At 43.0% G+C, this 21,693-nt stretch overlaps 1 protein-coding gene across 1 annotated transcript; it reads left to right on the forward strand.

Annotated features, from left to right (window-relative positions):
* Positions 1–516: 516 nt before the first annotated feature.
* On the forward strand, positions 517–21,091 carry parp2 (poly (ADP-ribose) polymerase 2). The gene is made up of 18 exons (XM_062993711.1): positions 517–687; positions 1,692–1,883; positions 1,958–2,095; positions 3,992–4,102; positions 7,114–7,184; positions 8,600–8,650; positions 8,743–8,839; positions 9,001–9,076; positions 10,238–10,340; positions 10,428–10,590; positions 10,931–11,069; positions 13,859–13,922; positions 14,809–14,943; positions 16,841–16,968; positions 17,090–17,189; positions 17,880–17,978; positions 18,732–18,856; positions 19,934–21,091. Exons 1-18 carry the CDS (start codon positions 624–626, stop codon positions 20,091–20,093), a joined length of 2,016 nt encoding a protein of 671 aa, XP_062849781.1. The 5' UTR covers positions 517–623; the 3' UTR covers positions 20,094–21,091.
* Positions 21,092–21,693: the final 602 nt, after the last annotated feature.

The raw sequence follows: 21,693 nt of genomic DNA on the forward strand, positions 1-21,693 counted from the left end.
ATATATGGAAACAGATATGCTCTAAACAGCATTACAGTTGCAACACTCGAGCTGGTTTGCCAGGCTGCGTGGATTAGCTACATGCTAACGCTACCTGACGAGAAATGCAAGTGTTCATGGGAAATGTAGTTTTTACCTCACGCTTGTAACTAAAAAGTTATTATGACCACAATACTAGATTCTGTGCGAAACGCAAAATAAGGACGCAATATAAGCGCCAATTACGTTAAAAACTTATTTTTATATTCATATATATTAAAATAAGCTGCAAAAGGACCGTGACGACTAAAGAAATTCACTTTTGACTACAAAGTGACGTCATGACGCAACTACTTTTGTCTCATCAGGCGCCAAAGCCGAGGGGCGCGTTTCAAATTGCACACTTCTTTCCTGCTCAGTGCGCGTAAACAGTAACTGTAGTTCGTCTCACCCTACGTACTATCTAGTAGACTAGTGTGTGGTTTGTAACGCGGCCTCATTCAGTACTGTTTGTATGTTTTAAAGAAAGCAGTCAGAGACAAGTTTTTCTGGCTGAACTGAACGTTCTCAGCTCGCAGCGAGAATAAGTCATTTAAAATAAGTAAATAAGTATAAAAATATATTTATAGTTCATTTAAGTCATCATGAGGCGAACGCGGAGTAGCCGGAACAAATCCGAAGGAGCTGAGGACACAGGAGTGAATACAGGTAAGCTAATAAACCTCCAGTGTTTCTAATTTCTGTAATCTTTCTGTTGTTCTTTAATTAAATAATAATTTAAACATATTTCTATTAAAAAAAAAAACCCTTTAATTCAGATCCCAGGATCATCTGCACGAACACCTCTCTGTCAGTACATAGTGCTGCCCACATGGAACAGTGGTCTCTGCGTCAGGGTCGAGAATGTGTGGCATGATTTCCTAATTCCTTATTACAGGTTCTGATCGGGGCTTCACGGTGGCTCGGTGGGTAGCACTGTCGCCTCACAGCAAGAAGGTTTTGGGTTCGATCCCCAGGCGGTGTGGAGTTTGCATGTTCTCCCCGTGTCTGTGTGGGTTTCCTCTGGGAGCTCCGGTTTCCTCCCACAGTCCAAAAACATGCAGTCAAGTTAATTGGAGACACTGAGGTGCCCTATAGGTGAATGTGTGTGAGTGTGTGTGTGTGATGGACTGCCGCCCCATCCAGGGTGTTACTCTGTGCCTTGTGCCCATTGAAAAGCTGGGATAGACTCCAGCACCCTCCCACGACCCTGATTGGATAAGCGGTTAAGATTACAGGTGCTGACTTCTCTGTGTCCATATAAATAGGGCTAGCTTGACTTCACCCGTTACTGAGTTACATGGAACAGTGGTCTTTTTTTTTTTTACCTAGGTCAGGGAGCAAAGCCAGCTTATACTAAGAGGAAATTGGTCTGGATTGGTAGATCCACAAAAAAGTAGCAATCACAGAAAAGTAAATTAGATATAAAATAAATCAGAACTGGAAGCTTCTGAAACTTTGGTGTCATCGTTCACAGTCGAACCAGCTTTACAGTGCCATGGATCTGGAGTCTGCTGTGTGAAAAAGAAAGAAGCCCTTGTTCCAGAATTTGCATCTTGCACTTGCAAATTTGCCTGAAGTTTGTTTCTGACCACATGGTCGGGGGTCATGCTGATCTCATGACGTATAATTTGTATTTTTGTTTACACCCACGCTCCTCTCTCCTGGTTTAGCCTGGCAGTGGGAGGGCGACGATGGCCAGTGGGAGGCGTACGCCCCCGAAGTCTGCGCCCAGATCAACGCGGCGGTCCAGGCCGGGCGGAAAACCCTGACGCTGAAGCTCGGACCGGGGTACGTGGTGGACCTGGCGAAGATGACGCAGACGAACACGACGACAAAATATAGACGGAATATCCGCAGATCAGGTGAGAATGAAGCCGAGGTTCTGGACTGGTTAAGGTTTCTGTGGTGCATTAGAACTCACCGGTTCTCCTCACAGACGCTGCAGATGAAGGTGAGGGAGAGAGTAGCGTGAAGATCAAAAAGGAGGAGGAGGAGGAGGCGGCGGAGGAAGAGGCATCCAATCCCAAAAAGAGGCGAGGCCAGGCAAGGGCGAAGAAGCAAGAGACCAACAAAGGTAACGTTACCTACACGTGTATGTGATTTCCACAGGCTGCAAAACTACCACCACCATGCTTTACAGCAGGTGCAATGAGCTTGGGTGTGGATGTAATAATAGTACCGGTATTAGTAATAATGATAGTACTAGTAGTAATAGTATTGGTAATTGTAGTATAAATACCAGTAATAATGATGGTACTAGTAACTATAGTATCAGTATTAGTTATAATGATAGTACTAGTAATAATAGTATTGGTAATTGTAGTATAAATACCAGTAATAATGATGGTACTAGTAACTATAGTATCAGTATTAGTTATAATGATAGTACTAGTAATAATAGTATTGGTAATTGTAGTATAAATACCAGTAATAATGATGGTACTAGTAACTATAGTATCAGTATTAGTTATAATGGTAGTACTAGTAATAATAGTATTGGTAATTGTAGTATAAATACCAGTAATAATGATGGTACTAGTAACTATAGTATCAGTATTAGTTATAATGATAGTACTAGTAGTAATAGTATTGGTAATTGTAGTATAAATACCAGTAATAATGATGGTACTAGTAACTATAGTATCAGTATTAGTTATAATGATAGTACTAGTAATAATAGTATTGGTAATTGTAGTATAAATACCAGTAATAATGATGGTACTAGTAACTATAGTATCAGTATTAGTTATAATGGTAGTACTAGTAATAATAGTATTGGTAATTATAGTATAAATACCAGTAATAATGATGGTACTAGTAACTATAGTATCAGTATTAGTTATAATGGTAGTACTAGTAATAATAGTATTGGTAATTGTAGTATAAATACCAGTAATAATGATGGTACTAGTAACTATAGTATCAGTATTAGTTATAATGGTAGTACTAGTAGTAATAGTATTGGTAATTATAGTATAAATACCAGTAATAATGATGGTACTAGTAACTATAGTATCAGTATTAGTTATAATGATAGTACTAGTAATAATAGTATTGGTAATTGTAGTATAAATTCTAGTAATAATGATGGTACTAGTAACTATAGTATCAGTATTAGTTATATTTATAGTACTGGTAATAATAGTATTGGTAATTGTGTATCAATACCAGTAATAATGATAGTACTAGTAATAATAGTATTGGTAATTGTAGTATAAATACCAGTAATAGTGATGGTACTAGTAACTATAGTATCAGTATTAGTTATAATGATAGTACTAGTAATAATAGTATTGGTAATTATAGTAATGATATTATTAATAATAGTTAAAGGAATAATAGTAGTACTACTAATAAAAGCTGTAAAAGTTTTAGTAATTGTAGTGTTACTACTAGAGTTATGGTACTAGTAACAATACAGTATTAGTAATAATAGTACTAGCAGTAAGAACAGTACTAGTAATAGTAGTAGTAATACTACTTTCCTTTCTGAAGCATTTCCTGTCCTAAACTCTCTTTAGACGGGTTTTCAATTGTATCCAAATTTTAAGGTGTGGAATTTGGAGCCAGGGCTTTAAAGCTTGCTCGACTGTGGACAGTGACTTGTGTTTCAGAGGCTTTTGATTCCCAGCAGACTCGTTTTTTGACGGATTGATGTGCAATCTTTATGTGCTGTACGTTTTTTCCAGCCTTCTGTGTCGTCGGGGCATCGTTCTCATCCCTGGCGAAGCGACCACTGTTCCACGTGCTTTGTTTTATAGACAGATGTTTGCACAGATGATTTCAGGACCTGAGGCTGCTCAGAACTGGCTCCATGTGACCTCTACAGCAAGCTTTCTAGACTTTTCCATGTAATGTTTGTGGCTCAGTCTAATGGGTGCAGGCAAACTAGCCCTATTTACCCAGACATGGAAGAGTCAGTGTAAATAATCAGACGTAATATTTATAACAGAAAGAATTCTGCTCACAGAGATCAAACAGGAGGTGAAGGAGGAAGAGGAGGAGGAGGAGGACACGCCCGCCACCAAAAAAGGACGAAGCCAAGGGAAGGCGAAGAAAACGGAACCTGCTGAGAGCAAAGGTGACCTTTCAATACAGTGATCAAAAGTATGTGGACACCTCCTCTAATGATTACATTTAGGTGTTATTAATTACGTGGACACAGATTCCCATAAACACACAACAAAACGTGTAGGAAGAGTGGAGGCTGTTATAGTCGGAAAGCAGGTGGTTTTGGAATTTTGGGATGGGAATGTCCACATACTTTTAGCCAGACAGACATGCTACAGTTTTAATGAAACTATAATGTAGTGAAAAAAAGTATAAACCCCCCCAGTCCTCAAAAATATACAGCAGAGTAACCAGGTTCTACTGCACATGTTCTCTCTCTCTCTCTCTCTCTCTCTGTCTCACTCTCTCTGTCTCTCTCTCACTCAATTTTCAATTCAATTCAAAAGTGCTTTATTAGCATGACAAATATTCACATTTGTATTGCCAAAGCGCATTTACAAACTAGATAATAAATGGGAAAAAAAAAAAAAATTGCATACATAAACATTTATATTAATTTAAAGAATGTTCAATAACATTAGTAATTAGCCTTAAAAAATAACAGAAACAAATTAGAACAACAAGTATATAAAGTGTGTATATGTATGTGTGGAAAAAGTATTTGTAAGTGTGTGTGTGTTTGTGTGTGTGTGTATGATGGTGTGTGTATGATGGTGTGTGTGTGCGAGTATGTGTGAGTGTGTATGGGATACAGTATAAGGTCACTCACTGTCCCTCACCTGGTGGCAGGTGTGTAGGTAGAGAGCTGCGAGTGTGCAGCTCGCTCTGTGCTCCCCCAATAGGTAGGGCAGCTTGTCAGGGTTTGAGAGAGAATTAAAATTGGGGATAATTTTGTTGATTTTGGTAAAAAATTGTTTTCGAATGTGTGTGTATTTTGTACATTCAGTGAGGAAGTGCAGCTCTGTCTCTATCTGGTTTGAAGAGCAGTGTTGACACACTCTCTCCTCTCTGGGCATCCAGGACTGTCTGTGTCGTCCCGTCTCGATGGCCAGGCTGTGTTCGCTGAGTCTGTACCTTGTCAAGGTGTTTCTGAGTTTTGGATCAGTTATAGTGCTGAGATAATCTGCCACACTATACTGTCTATTTAGAGCCAAATAACATTGTAGTTTACTTTGGAGTTTAGTTTGTGTTTCCCAATAGGCCAAATAGTTTATCTTTAATTTATGTGTAATTTGATCAGTTCTGATTAGGTTCTGGTCTTGAGCCTTAATAGTGTTAGTCTGTGTTAGTGGTGTGTTAGTATGTGTTAATGGTGTGTTAATGCAGTGACTCAGGACCAGTTGGATGAGGGGACTGGTATCTTTGCTCAGCTCTTGGTATTGCAGAGCTTTGTAATGATACGAGTGTGGGTCGCTCTCTTTGAGATGATTCCAGAATTTTATTGCCCTTTTTTGTATATTAATAATAAGTGGGTATCGGCCTAATTCTGCCCTGCACACATTGTTGGTGGTGTGTCTGTGCACCTTTAATATTGTTTTACAAAATTCTGTGTGCAGGGTCTCAATTGGATGTTGTTCCCATTTGTTAAATTGATGGTGTGTAAGCGGGCCCCACACTTCACTGCCATACAGGGCAATTGGTTCAATTATTGCACCAAATATTTTGAGCCAAATTTTGATTGGGATTTCTACAGAAGTTTGTTTTTTTATGGCATAGAAGGCTCTGCGTGCTTTTTCTCTCAGTTCATTCACTGCCAGGTTGTAGTTTCCTGATGAACTAATGTTTAGTCCAAGGTAGGTATAGTTTTTAGAGTGTTCAATTTCATGATGTCCTAATTTAAATGTGTGTTTGGTTCCCTGAGATCTGGATCTTTTCTGGAAGGTCATAATTTTAGTCTTTTTGAGGTTGACGGTCAGGGCCCAGGTCTGACAGTACTGCTGCAGCAGGTCCAGTTTGTGCTGAAGACCCTGAGCGCTGGGGGACAGCAGGACCAGATCATCTGCATACAGCAGGAGTTTAATCTCTGAGTCGTGTAGAGTGAGACCGGGCGTGGCTGAGTGCTCTAACATGGAGGCCAATTCATTAATATAGATGTTAAATAGAGTTGGGCTCAGACAGCAGCCCTGTCTCACTCCACGCTCCTGAGAGATAAAATGTGTTTGTTTATTGCCAATTCTTATTCCGCACTGGTTTTCTGTGTACATAGATTTGATAAGATCATATGTTTTACCCCCTACACCACTTTCTAATAGTTTGTAAAACAATCCTTGATGCCAAATTGAGTCAAAAGCTTTTTTAAAGTCAATAAAGCAGGCAAATATTTTTACATGGTTTTGAATTACATATTTTTCAATGAGGGTGTGTAGGGTGTAAATATGATCAGTTGTGCGGTAATTTGGTAAAAATCCAATTTGACTTTTACTCAGGACGTTGTGCTCAATAAGGAAGCTTGAAAACCTTGAGTTAATTATACTACAGAATAACTTCCCCAGATTACTGTTCACACAGATGCCCCGGTAATTATTAGGGTCGAATTTATCTCCACTTTTGTAAATTGGTGTTATGAGACCTTGATTCCAGATTTCAGGGAAGGAACCTACACTCAGAACCAGGTTAAAGAGTTTTAAAATGGCCAATCGAAATTTGGAACTGCTGTGTTTAATCATTTCATTCAGGATTCCATCAGGTCCTGATGATTTCTTTGGTTTTAATTTATTTATTTTATTAAGGAGTTCCTGCTCAGTAATGGAGGAGTCTAAAGGGTTTTGATTATCTTTAATAGCCAATTCAAGTTCTATAAGTCTTCTATTGATGTCATTTTGTTCTGAATTTGTGTTGAATTTTATGTTTTTAAATAGTGATTGGAAATGGGTTGTCCATATATCCCCATCCTGAATGGCTAATTCTTCTAATTCTCTTTTATTTAGTTTGTTCCAGTTGTCCCAAAATTGATGTGTGTTGATTGACTCCTCAATTAGTGTCAGTTGTTTGTTTGTGTGTTGTGCTTTTTTGGTTCTGAGTGTACGTTTATATTGTCGAAGCTTTTCACAGTAAAGAAGTCTCTCTCTCTCTGTGGTACAGAGGTGGTGAAGACGCTGGTGATGAGAGGTAAAGCTCCGGTTGATTTGGAATGCAAAGCCAAACTAGGAAAGGTAATCCCTAACCTGTTTGTTTTTTGTCTGCATGGGTTTATACGTTGAGGTTTGTTATTTTGTAGAGGTGGGCGGGCGGGCTGATCTTATTCATCATCACTGCTGCAGCTGCGCCCTCTGCTGGCTGGGTGCTGCGCTGCACAGAGATCGTGAATAATGGAGAGCAGTGCCTAGTAGTAATAACAGTGTTAACAATAGTTATAATAGTAATAATGGTATTAGTAAAAATAGTGTTTGTAACAGTAGTATCAGTACTAGTAATAACAATGATACTACTAATAATAGTATCAGTTCTAGTAATGATAGTACTAGTAATAATAATGTTAGTAAGAGTAGTGTCAGTTCTAGTAATAATGATAGCACTGCTAATAATGGTATCAGTACTAGTAATAATGACAGTACTAGTAAAATAGTGTCAGTACTAGTAGTAATAGTGTTAGTAACAATAGTATAAATACTAGTAATGATAGTACTAGTAGAAATAGTATCAGTACTAGTAATAATGATAGTACTAGTAACAATACTACTGATAATTGTAGTAACTAGTATTAATAATAGGTGTAATAGTAATAATGGTACAGGTTATAATATTACTAATAAAATGTTCGTTATTATAATATTTCTACTAGTATTAATAATTGTACTACTAGTAATGAAGTAATGATGATGGTACTAGTAATTAAAGTGTCAGTACTAGTAATAATGATGATCGTACTCGTAACAATACTACTGGTAATTGTAGTAAGAATAGTATTAATAGGTATAGTAATAATACTGGTACTAGTATTAATATTAGTATTTATAGTAATAATTGGTATAGTAGTACTAATGGTATTAGTAATAATCATATTAGTAATAGTAGTATAAGTGCTAGTAATAACAATGATACTAGTAATTATAGAATCAGTACTAGTAATAGTGATAGTACTAGTAATAATAGTATTGTAATTGTAGTAATATTCATATTATAATCGGTATAGTAGTAATAATAGTACTAGCAATAATAGTGGTAGTATTGTTAATAACAATAGTACAAGTAATAATAGTTATGTTAGTAATTATAGTGTTACTACTAGTAATAATGATAGTATCTGTAATAGTAGTAATGACTGTATCACTAATAATAGTAGTAATAATATTACTAGCCAATATGAAAGTATTAGTAATAGCAGCAATACTAATACTAGTATTAATTACAGGTATGAATTATAGGTATGATTTGAAGCTCAGTCCTGATTGGCCCTTTTCACTAGAACTATATTCAGTGATGTTCTGATCTGAAGTTCTGGAACCTTGATCTGTTTCGTGTCAGTAATAATGAATCGAGTGCTCGTGTTGATCTTCCACATGAGTCCTGATCTGAACATGTTCTCCCGTACAGTGGTTCTAATCCCACCTGGCCCCTCTCTCTACAGGCTCACGTGTACAGCGAGGGGAACGACGTGTACGACGTCATGCTCAACCAGGTCGGTCCCAAAGCTCCTACAGAACCCCTACAGAACCCCTACAGAACCCCAGCCGCTCTGTGTCTCATTCTGTCTGATGTTCTGTGTTCCAGACCAACCTGCAGTTCAACAATAATAAGTACTACCTGATCCAGCTGCTGCAGGACGACCAGGCCAAGAGCTACAGCGTGTGGATGAGGTGGGGCAGAGGTGGGTGAGGAGGAGGAGGATGATGATGATGAGTTGTGGACATGTTCTGCAGTGCAGTCTGGGGGATCACAGATTCCCTCGGCCACACTGCTCAGGCGTCCACATACACACGGTGTTTCTGTAATCACGTGGTAACACTAGATGATGTTTTTGCTCCTCAGTGGGGAAGGTGGGGCAGAACAGCCTGGTGGCGTGTGGTTCAGATCTCGCTCAAGCCAAAGACGTTTTCACAAAAAAGTGAGTTCCTAAAAAATAGCACGTTTTTAATCGGTGGCAAAATCAGCGGCGCACAATATTTCTTTCTTTCTGACCATCTACGATGTTCTGCTAGTCTGGTGAGATGTTCCTGGAGGAGTTTAATTCACACCAAACACCGTCCCAAAATGTAGTGAACGAGCCGAGTGTTAAAAGTGAAGGGTTGTGTCCCAAATCGCATCCTGTGTCTCACTATACTGTTTAAAGTGCACTACTCAAGACACTGTTCAGTACAGTAGGGTGCGATTTGGGACACAGCCGCTCGGCACAGCGCCGTAAGATTGATGAATACACTTCCGGCTGAGTTTGTTCCTCCCCAACCACCAAAAAAAAAATAAAAAATCATCAGACAGGTTGTCCCAAATTGATCGTCCTCATCGCCTCACTCTTTCCTCCACGGGCGCCATGCCCAATTATATATATAATTATATATGTAGGCGGAATATCCCGCTGCGCCACCTGAGCGCCCACGGATCGCTCTCCTGTCGGGGTTCCAGGGATCACTTGTGGCCGACATAATAAGCGAATCGATTCTGCTTTCACTGATCCGAAACGAACCCGGAGGGCCGAGTCGGGCCCCACATCTACACAGAGACTACACAGTGTATTATATATCCCAGTAGGAGGTTGTTGATAATCTGCCTCTCTGTTCAGGCTGGTTCCCCTCCTAAGCATTAAAAAAACGATTATTTAAGCGTTCCTCCTGATGTCTGACGGTTCTTAGACGGTTCTTTTGTGACTTCTGATCATCTCACATGGTGCCCTTGGGATGGGTTTGCTGAAGTTCTTCTTGGACCCACATTTTGTTCATAATTTGTACCGGGACCCAGGCAACACAAACGACGCATCAATACGAAACGATCTGGTTCCACTGTGGTTTACTTACAGCCTCCACAAGGGGCCGTATGTGTACAAGTTTGTTCTGTTTTTATGCACTTAAAACGACATTTATTTATTCATTTTTTTGGCTCGTGACCCACCCAAGGGTCACGACCCAGGATGGGGTGCCGCTAGATGTTCGGACGCTGTGAGGACCAGATCTCGGTATGATCTGAACGTTCGAACGAAGAAACCGGTGTGGGCGGGTGGAGCGGGGTGCGCTCGCTTGTTCTCACCACCGCGTGTCGCTCTTCGGACTTTCAGGTTCTTGGACAAGACCAAGAACGACTGGAGCTGCCGAGCGTCCTTCCAGAAGGTCCCTGGAAAGTACGACATGGTGTTCATGGACTACAGTGCCAACGATAAGGTGAGAACCCGCGGCGCGGCTCGGTGGTTCAGTAGGAGCCGTGTCCAGACACTTTGGGTCATGTGTTGTTTCGTTTTGCCGTTTCAGGAGGAGGAGGAGGAGGTTGTGGGGTCAGATCCCGCTCCGGTGGAGAAGAAACCGTCGAAGCTGGACGGGAAGCTGCAGGCCCTGATGGAGCTGATCTGTGACATCAAAGCTATGGAGGAGTGCGTGCTGGAGATGAAGTTCGACACCAAAAAAGCTCCTCTGGGTGAGCATGTTCTCCCCTGACAGCCTGCGTCGTTATTTGAGTATATACAGGGAGAGTTTGCACAAGTATGTGGACACCTGAGCATGAGCTAGTTCATCTTTTCTCCTTCTCTTGTAGAAAGCCCGTCCACATTATTTCAGGTCTGTGTGAAAACCTACCTATCAAGGGAGTTAAGAATTTAGACATGCCCTCTTCTCAGGAGTGTAAGATGACGGGAAATGCGTCTGTGTAGAGAAACAATGGGCGTGGCTGCAACACGATTTAGCAGAGATGTTAGACTTCCGATCGCTAGTTGTTGGCGCGGGCGTGGCCGCTTGAACGTGGGTTCTCCGTGTCTCAGGGAAGCTGACGGCGGAGCAGATCCGAGTGGGTTACGCCTCTCTGAAGAGGATCGAGGACTGTCTGAAGAGGAAGGGCAGCAATAAGGAGCTCCTGGAGGCCTGCAACCAGTTCTACACTCGCATCCCTCACGACTTCGGGTATGTACCACCCTCACCCACACCCTCACCCACACCCACACCCGCTTCCCTGGTGGGCACCACACACCAGAGACGGGGACTCGAGTCCGAGTCGCACGTGAGTCGCGCACACAGCGACTTTAGACTCGACTCGGACTCGTTTCAAATGACTCTGACTCGACTCATGACTCGCAGAAAATGACTCGTAAACAACAAGAGTCGCTATAGCGTCAGCACGTGTTAACATTAGTTACGTCTGATAATTATATATATATATATTAGGGCTGTCGAAGTTAACGCGATAATAACGCATTAACGCATTCTCAATTTAACGCGATTAAAAAAAATAGTGCCGTTAACGCAAATTCTAGTTCATGTTGAGACTTGACTGGTAGAACCAACGTTTTAATGTCGGACTTGCCACCGTTGTTCATTTGCGGTTTGTTAAAATAATATAACTGAGCGTCGTAGGGATGCACTTGCATAATAAAGAAATAAATACACGCTATATTCACAAGTTGTCGGGAGCAAAACACTTTATTAACTTAATCTGTTACGGCACTGAATACCGGAGTCAAGCACGCTAGTCCATGAACTATGGAAGCCCCAAAAGGGTCAAAACACACTCACTTCGTGTAGAAACGTCCACTTTTCACATTTCACTTAAAAAACCTTGTTTTCTATAACATTTACACAGATTTTATTTAATGCGATTAATCGCGATTAACTATATGAAATTCTGAGATTAATCGCGATTAAAATTTTTAATCGTTTGACAGCCTTAATATATATATATATATATATATATATATATATAATTATAATTATTATTATAAATATTCTGCTCTCTAATAATAATAACGCTCCGGCCGTCTTAACCCACAACACACACAATGTGTAAATATTCCAGCAGCTTCCGGTGTAGTGATGAAGCGTCGCTCCCTACTTAAAATGGTGGAATACCCTACGTAGTGCACTTCACAGGAACGACCGGGGTGAATGGAACGCTCCTACAGAATCGGTGCTGATGGTCGTAAGACGCTTTCTGAACCAATCAGAGCTTCTGATTGTAATTGTTAGTAAGAAATGCTGTTATTTGCATTTATTCGGTTTGCGTCACACAGATGACGTGGTAATGAAACGCTCGATCGGCTTTCTAACCACTTCCTGTTTTACTTCACCACCGGGAAAAGTTTGGAGGTTTTTAATTATAAGCACGTTTACAAAATAACGGATTCTGTTCCTAACGGGACGCACGCTTATAAATGTAATAGCATCTGGAAGAACAGAAGCTAAGGTAAGCAGCGGTTATGATTAGGGATGTCAAGGCATTTTTAACTGATCGGAAAATCGGCTTTACTAATGCCGATCATAACCCGATGTTTTGTTTTACGTCAGCATGTCGGCTGTGTGGAAATACTTTAGATTGGAAAGTGAAACGAGTCCAGCAGTGAAGTGTAACGTCTGTAATGTGAGCGCTTTACCAGGCGGTGGGAGCAGAGCCGCGTTCATTACTGTAGAATTTTACTGTTTATACGGTGTGTGAGTCGAGGATCACTCCGGTTTACTAAACAATCACTTTTAATCCCAGTATGAAAACTTCAGGACCAGAACATCCAGCTGTTACTAGTTTACGTGTTACAAGACTGAACGACATCTCAGTATCGAGCGCTCTGATTGGCTTAGTTATGTAACCGAGCGTGGTAGTGATGCACTCGCTTAATAAAGAAATAAAATACACGCTATATTCACTAATCGTCGGGAGCAAAACACTTTATTAACTTCTTCTGTTCCTGTACCGAATAGCGGACAGCCAGAGCCGAGCACGCTATCCCATGCACTATGGAAGCCCCAAAGGGTCAAAACACACTCACTTTGCGTAGAAACGTCCATCAAACCATCGTCACAATACAAGCACTTTAAGAACTGGCTTTCCTTCATAACAGAAGAGAGACTTTCCATTTTATTTTGGTATTCAGGTTTTACTGTAATGCTGTAAGTAACTTATTAGTTTTTTTATATTCAAGTTAAGCTGCTACCCCACGTCTGAGTGGAGATTTCTGTTCATGTTTAGTGTATCACTGCATTAAACAGAATTCTTTGAATATAAAGTTCAAAGTGAAACTGTAATGATCTCACTTCATTTTTACTACAATGCTGCACTAGGTTTGTTTACTTTTATTTTGTAAAAGAACATTAAACAATAGTTTGGATGCAGCATTTTTCCCTACAGCACTGCAGAGCTATTCAGGTGTTAAACATGTACACTGGATTAATGTGAATAACTGTAATGTAGTTGAAGTGTGCACTGTGTAAACAGTATTATCTAGTTCTTATCTAGACAATATCTAGAAAATACAAGTATCGGTTTGAGACTCGGGATCGGGATCAAAATTAAAGATCGGGATCGGGAACAAAAAAAAGTGATCGGGACATCCCTAGTTATGATGGTTTTTGCTGTGTTTGGGATTTTGGCCGCTGTGCCGTGATTTATCGAGCGCTTTTGTTCTGTAATGAAAACAAAACGTATCAGTTGAAGCTTTTAACTGGAACCTTCTTGTTACAGAAATTACATTCATTTACACGATGAGGAGGAAAGTAAAGACACGAAGTAAAACGGCTAAATACACTCGCTAATCTGTCGTTGTTTTTATCTGAACTTACAGATTATTTCTTTATTTCTGCGCTACATTTATAATATATGTTTTGTGTTTATTATATCGACTCGCGACTCGACTCGGACTCGTATTTTGTGAGCCACCCACACCCACACTTTTTATTCACTATTATTTTGCTCTGTTTGTGTTTAGTTTGAGGACGCCCCCCGTCATTCGCACCGAGGAGGAGCTGAAGGAGAAAATAGCGCTGCTGGAGGTACAGAATCACGATTTGTCGTTTGTTTGATTGTAATTTTGTGGTTTGGTATTCGTAGCGCGTCTGATTTGCATATTCCGTTCGAGTTACTAAAGTTTGGGGCGCCAGGAGCGACCAGAATTACACCTCATTTATTTCTCCTCCCAAAACCGGATGTAAATCAGCCTCATGACCGCTCGCCAGGTCTGGGTTTTTATTTTAACGTGGTGAGTCTGCTGCTGGGGACCCCTAGTGCTGCCCAAGGAGGAGGGGTGATGACACAGCATCTGGATTTGTGCATGAGAGCCACGCCCTGACCTGTGTGTCCTCCACCTCTGTGCAGCCGCCTCTTCCTGCTGGAGGGCGGCCGGCCGACCGATAGGAGAGCCGAGGCTCGAACCTGGGAGTTCAGGATCTCAGCGCCGGTGTGCTAGCGACTCATCACGCTGCGCCACCTGAGCGCCCTTAGGTTTTTAATTTGGGGTTAATGGGGGGGTTAATTTTTGGACCTCTTGTTCTCCCTCTCCAGTTTGGTCATTTCCAATTCCCTACTCGAATTGATTGCGCCACCCTCGCACCGGCTGAACTGCTACTTGTGCCAGTGCCTCAAGCAGACGGTGATGATGGGGGGTTTAACACTTATCTGGCAACCCACAGCAAAGCACAGCAGCATGCACAGGCTTCGAAGTGTGACGTCCTAATAATATTAATACACTATTATTCTTACACCGGAATGTTTTTATTCAAGTAAAACCTATACAAGCACACCATATACACACTATATAGCCAAAAGTATGTGGACGCCTGACTAGGTGAGCATTAACATGACGTTCTGGCGGTATAGTACGTCTCGCGGACGTCAGATGAACTAGTTATAGATATTTCTTGCTCCCCGGGGCGTCTCCAGGCTCTGAGCGACATCCAGATAGCGGTGAAGATGGTGCAGAGCAGCGCGGCGAGTGATGAACACCCTGTAGATAAACACTACCACGCCCTCAAGTGTCACCTCCACCCTCTGGACCCCGCCGGCCACGAGTTCCAGGTACTATCCTTTTACTCCTTGATCTTACTGCTGCTTTTGACACGGTTAACCATGAAATTCTCATAACCCGGCTCTCTGACATTGGTTTTTCCGGCATAGTTTTGACTTGGTTTAAATCTTATCTATCTGATGGGCATCACTTCGTTGGCATAGGTAAACACACATCTGACGTTGCTCCTGTTAAGCAGGGTGTCCCCCAGGGCTCAGTATTGGGACCGTTGCTGTTTCTTATTTACATCCTGCCCCTTGGTGAAATTTTCCGTCACCATGGGTTAAATTTTCACTGCTACGCTGACGACACCCAGGTTTATCTAAACCTTATTCCATCTGATCCTTTTCCACCCCCATCCCTCACCGAGTGCATCTGTGATCTCAACTCATGGCTGTGTGCAAACTTCCTTCTATTGAATGCCCATAAGACGGAGTATCTCATTATTGGCTCCAAATCGGCAAATCTCTTCTCTCACTAACACGTCCCTCACTATTGCTGGTATCTCTGTTCAGTCTTCGGCTAAGGCACGTAATCTCGGGGTGCTGCTCGACCCTCCCCTGTCACTGGAGCCACATATCAATTCATTGGCAAAGTCTGCGTCCGTTCCTCTCGTTTAAAGCTGCCGAGACCCTGGTACATGCCTTTCTCACTTCCAAACTCGACTATTGCAATTCTCTCCTTTATGGACTCCCTTCAAAATCCCTCCGACCCTTGCAGATTGCTCAGAATGCTGCTGCCCGAGTACTGACCCGGTCAAAAAAACATTAACATATCACCCCGGTACTTGAACAACTCCACTGGCTCCCTGTCAAAAAACGTATCCAATATAAAATTTTAGTGCTCGCTTTCAAGACACTTCATGGTCTGGCTCCCTTGTATCTGGCTGATCTTTTACATCGCTATGTCCCTTCCCGCAAGGCGAGTTTATCTGTATAGCGCCTTTCATACACAGTGGCAATTCAAAGTGCTTTACATAAGGAAAAATTGAAAGCATTAAAACATTCCTGAGATCTAGAACCTCAGAAAGACTTCTTGCAAACATTTAGTTACAATTAAGACAACATGAAATTCAAACAAGAGAGATAAAAATTAAGAACATGAAAAATTAAAAGAAAATACTGTAAAATATACCCTACAATTTGGGGAAATACGAAATTAAAACAAGAGAGATAAGCAATTAAAACATGAAAACTAAAAGAAAATACTGTAAAATATACACTACAATTTAGAATGTACACTACTCTATAAAAAGAATTATTAAGAGCATGAAAAACTAAAAGAAATATAGTAATAGCAAAAATTTGCAGGCTAAGATCGTTTGGTGCTGGTCTCCTTGTTATACCCAGGTTTAGGTTGACCACCATGGGTGGTAGATCATTTAGTGTTGCTGCCCCGACACTGTGGACCTCTCTTCCTCTTCCTCTTCGTCTCTCTTCCTCTCTCTCTGAGTTTAAATCTCTTCTTAAAACGTTCTTGTTTACTCAACACTTTCATCCTCGTGTTTCTATTTGATTGTTGTTCTTGACTGTAACTACTATGTGAAGCGTCCTTGGGTATTATGAAAGGCGCTATATAAGTTGAATGTATTGTTATTATTATTATTATTACCTGAACCTCTCCTAACACCTGCCACACGTGCTGTACAGATGATCTTACTAGTGCTGGTATACCATTACTGACTGTAGCGCATCTGGATCTAGCGTGCAGTATTGTGTCCATAACAGCCTCCGCTCTCCTAGAGCGGCTTTAACACTCTTACGGATTGTATTCCGTCTGTGGGAGTTTGCACCTTCATTTTTGAGGAAGGCCCCGGTGGCCGTAGACATCCCAGTTCATCCCAAAGCTGTCAGCAGGGCTCATGAAGTGCGATTATTTATTTATTTATTTATTTATTTTTTGGGTCAGGTGATCGAGAAATACCTCCAGTCGACTCACGCCACCACGCATAGCGATTACACCATGAAGGTTCTGGACGTCTTCTCAGTAGAACGTGAAGGAGAGAAGAGCCGCTTCCAGTCCAGCCTGCACAACAGGTGCCTCCTCCATCACTCCTCTCTGGGTCACTGTGTGTGATTTGTGATGATAAAGCGATAAACATTAAGTGTGTGTGTGTGTGTGTGTGTGTGTGTGTGTGTGTGTGTGTGTGTGTGGTAGGATGTTACTCTGGCACGGATCTCGTCTCTCCAACTGGGTGGGCATTTTGAGTCAGGGACTACGAGTGGCTCCTCCTGAGGCTCCGGTCACTGGATACATGGTGAGAAACGATGCTTGAACTGTAGTTCCTGTAGTTCAAAAGTATGTGGACACCTCGCACTGGAGTCGTGGCTTTCTGGTCCCGTTTCCCGTGTTATATGTAACTTGCTGTTTGTGTTCAGCGATTTAACGTTTTTCATTCGTGCAGCGTTCAAGTGCTTCACGTTTCCTGGTTAATCTGCACTATCGGTCGGTCCTGGCGTTTATAAAGAAAGAAATAAACTGAGCACAGAGAGAAACTCTGGGGAGCAGAAAACGTATTTTGAGGCGCAGCACAGAGACGATCACGTGTGTAGAGAAACGCACTTTTACATTCATCACGGATCCACAAAGGGACAAAACGCCTCGATACGTAAACACACACATCACACACTGTCGGCACGCGACAGCACAGAAACGTCTCTAGTACTAGTGATCCTACGGCAGTTCAGTTAGTAATCGCTAATCCCTAATTTATGAGGGATATTTAATGACTGACGTGACATGTGTCTCTTTTCTTTATAAATCTGTGGAATTTGTGCCCCGTCCATAAGAATTTTGGGGCGTATCTTGTTGGAGAGTATTTGGAAGGTCAAGGAGTCACAGCAAAGGCCCTTCCCTAAACTCTAATAGATCAGGGTGTCCATGTACTTTTGATTGCATGATTTTTTTATATTGTTTACAATTTTAAAGTGCTTTTCTCTCCCTCCAGTTCGGGAAGGGCATTTATTTCGCCGACATGTCGTCCAAGAGCGCCAACTACTGCTTCACCACCCCGAAAAACAACACCGGGCTGCTGTTACTCAGTGAGGTGGGTACGAATCGGGTCGGGGCGCTTCAGGATGCGCCAGTGTTTCGGGTCTTTGTCCTGTTAGATGTGACCAATGCCTGGCTGAAGGTTCTTCTACACAGGGGTAGCTTAGTGGTTAAGGTACCGGACTACTGGACACCACCATCAAATTGCTACTGTTGGGCCCTTGAGCGAGCCTAGTGGTTAAGATACAGTTCTAGTAATCGAAAGGTCACTGGTTCGAGCCCCACCACTGTCAGGTTGTCACTGTTGGGCCCTTGAGCGAGGCCTTTAACCCTCAATTGCTCAGACTGCATACTGTGACAGTACTGTACGTCACTTTGGATAACAGTGCAAATAAATAGAATCGAGGCTGTAAAGCAACCCCAAAACATCACCGAGCCTCCTTTATGTTTCGCAGCAGGCGAGATCTTCATTTCCTAGGAAGATTTTTCGTTTCTCCTTTACAAATAGGGAAGGTATAACTTCCCAAAGAGCTCTAGTTACGTTTCATGAACAGGGGTGTGTGTTGGGGGTCTTTGGGGGGGGGGGGGGGGGGGGGGGGGGTTTACTGGGTGCAGAACCAGTCATGAACCGCTCTGTTCAGCTCGACTGTAACTGGTATCCAGCCGAGTGTCTGCAGACTGTTCATTCTGTTGTAGAACTAAGCACCGGTGCCCATACCACTGGGGGAGGAAAGGTGTGTGTGTGGGGGGGGGGGTTGCACTCTGGGGCAGATGAATTAAAGCCGTTTATGTGTTCTTGTGCCCTCAGGTGGCTCTGGGTGAGTGTAACGAGCTTGTGGATGCCAGTTATGATGCCGACAAACTTCCCTCTGGAAAACACAGCACCAAAGGACTGGGACAGACGGCCCCCGACCCCAAAAACTCCACCACGCTGTGAGTCCTGAACGTTCTCTTAGAGACGGGGGTTAGAAGTAACCCGAAGGGTCACGCTGTGGTGGAAAAGTCATGAGTCCCCCACGTTACGTGTCCTGTCACTACAGATGATCAGTCGGTCCATTACGTTCATTTTGGGACGTGAATTACGCTCAGAATTTATACATTAAAAAACGTGTTTACTGACCCGAGACGGCTGCCCGACCGCGCCCACTTTTTCAAGCGATGTTCCCAACCTGAACCCTGTGAGTCTTGGCACTGGGGTTCCGGATGGGATCGTCTGCTCGGGCAGGACGTTCAGGTCGTCTCTGGCTTGGCATCTCTACGCTGGCGCCAGAGACCCGTACGGTCGCCGCTATGCGTGACGGGCGCGTGTCCATCACCCCGGAACGCGTAATTCTGGACTAATCGGACCACATGATCTCCAGAGTCCAATCACTGTGCTCGTTCCACGTCGACGGGTCGCTCCGAATCCTTCCAGGTTTCGGTAACACGATGGGCGGTTCTGGACCCGGTCCCAGTGGGTGGTTCCTGGTGGTTCTGGTGGTGGTGCAGCTGGTAAACGTGGCTCCCGGAGACCAGGGTTCTGTTCTCACCTGTGTGTCCGGGTGGTGGACCCACTGCGAGCTTGTCCAGGGTGAATCAGTTTGTGGAAGTGAACGAATGTAAAGAAACATTTCATTCAGGCAGGTGTAGCCTAGTGGTTCAGGTACTGGACTAGTAATCAGAAGGTTGCCGGTTCTCCTGCTGTTGGGCCCTTGAGTGAGGCCCTTAACCCTCAGTTGCTTAGACTGTATACTGTCACGGTACTGTCAGTTGCTTTAGATTAAAACGTTTGCTAAATGCTGTAAATGTAAATGTTTAGGGCTGTAGCCTAGAGGTTAAGGTACTGGACTAGTAATCAGACGGTCGCTGGTTCAAGCCCCACCACTGCCAGGTTGCCACTGTTGGGCCCTTGAGCAAGGCCCTTACCCCCTTCATTGATTAAGCAGTATACCGTCACAGTACTGTAAGTCGTTTTGTATAAAAGCGCCCACTAAATGCTTTGTTGTTCCTCCTCCTGTGATGTTTCCTCAGCGACGGTGCGACGGTGCCGAACGGTCCCGGACTGAAGACCGGCCTGGGGCGCGGCGGGGGGTACTCGCTCCTCTATAACGAATTCGTGGTGTACGACCCGGCTCAGATCCGCATGAAGTACCTGCTGAAGGTCCAGTTCAACCACGCGGCGCTGTGGTGAGCACCGGCGCCGTGTACCGACGTCATACCCAACTCTCACCTGCTCCGGGACCGACTGTGTCCTCATGCACGCATGCAAACCTGTTGCGAAGTGGGCGTGGTCGGACTTCACCCCAAAACACTCCCCTATTACGCTGTGACTTAGCATTGTCGCCGTGTCTGCTGCTATTCTGGCTCGTCTGATCTCAGTCTGATATGCTGGCACAGGACTACAGACTTCTTAGCTGTAGGTGCTACCGACCGGGCCGGGCGCTCAACAGGCACATCTGGGTGTATAGCTTCATCATTGTAGCTCATCGGTTAAAGGTACTGCACTAGTAATCAGAAGGTTGCCGGTTCAAGCCCCCCCCCCCCCCCCACCATCAAGCTGCCACTGTTGAGCCCCTGAGCAAGGCCCTCAACCCTCGATCACTCAGACTGTGTCATCACAATTGGATAAAAGCATCATCTAAATGCTGCAAGTGTAAATGCAACAGCGACCCCTGCTGTCCGGTTGAGGAATCAGCACAGAGCACAGCGCGTCTCTCTCACATTTCACGCTAAAATCTGCCCGTCATAGCCGGACCACGCCCACTTTTTAAAGCGGCTTGAATTCAAAATGATTGTGCTTCCAACCGAGCGACGCTGATTGGTCCAGACGTCGCTATAATCTACATTAGAACAATAAAATAAATAAATAAATAAATAATACATCATCGTCTGTCCGTGCGACTTGATTGATTGTTGCGATGCTAACAGCACTGTACTGGAGAAGAATCAGCGATGGGTTTGTTGCTAGCATGTGTGCACGGAAACACCGTTGTTCTGTTACAGGTGAAGTTTCTGTCGTGGCTCCAGAACAGAATTGAAATCCGGATGTTTATAAAGCCGAGTTTAGTTTTTAACGTAACGCCTTCGTTCGCCAACGAGTTTTTCTAGCTAACGTCGATACCTCATAGTTCATGTGGGATGAGAAACTTTGGATGAAAAGATAAAGAAATAAAACCAAATGTGAACAGACGTCGTCGTTTGTTGTTTTTTTAACGTGTCGGACTGATTATTAATATAATATTATTAGTATTATTTAATACACGTATCGAAATCGGCTCTTCAGGGCCCCCGTTCTTTCTTTTCTATGATTTTAGGAAACGTAAACGGACCTAAACTCAACACTTGAGGGACGCCCAGTTTTAATTTACATAAAAAGCTGCTATTAAACACCAAAATTTAAAACACCAAGTAAACGATTTGTTTGAGTTATTTTGATGCATTTTTTACCCAGTTGCCTCATGCTTCCTCTCTACTGGTGCTGACCCCCGCCCCGATTGAGGAGAGCGCACTGACACGCCCCCTCCGACACGCTGCATCTTTTCACCTGCGCGAGGCGAGTTTATATGTGTATCAGCTCTGTGCACGGAGAGCCACACCCTGATCAGCATTATTCCTCGACTCTGTGCAGCACCATCAATCAGCCAGCAGAGGGCGTAATTGCACCAGTTATGAGGAACCTGGTCCGGCTCGTCCCACCCTGTGAACAACAAGCCAATCAGTGTTCATGTAGCCGCAGAGCTGAGATCCGATACGATGTATTCGAGATCCCAGCTCTGGTGTGCCAGCGTGTT

Source organism: Trichomycterus rosablanca, chromosome 4 (genome assembly GCF_030014385.1).
Source record: "Trichomycterus rosablanca isolate fTriRos1 chromosome 4, fTriRos1.hap1, whole genome shotgun sequence".
Taxonomy (NCBI): Eukaryota; Metazoa; Chordata; class Actinopteri; order Siluriformes; family Trichomycteridae; genus Trichomycterus; species Trichomycterus rosablanca.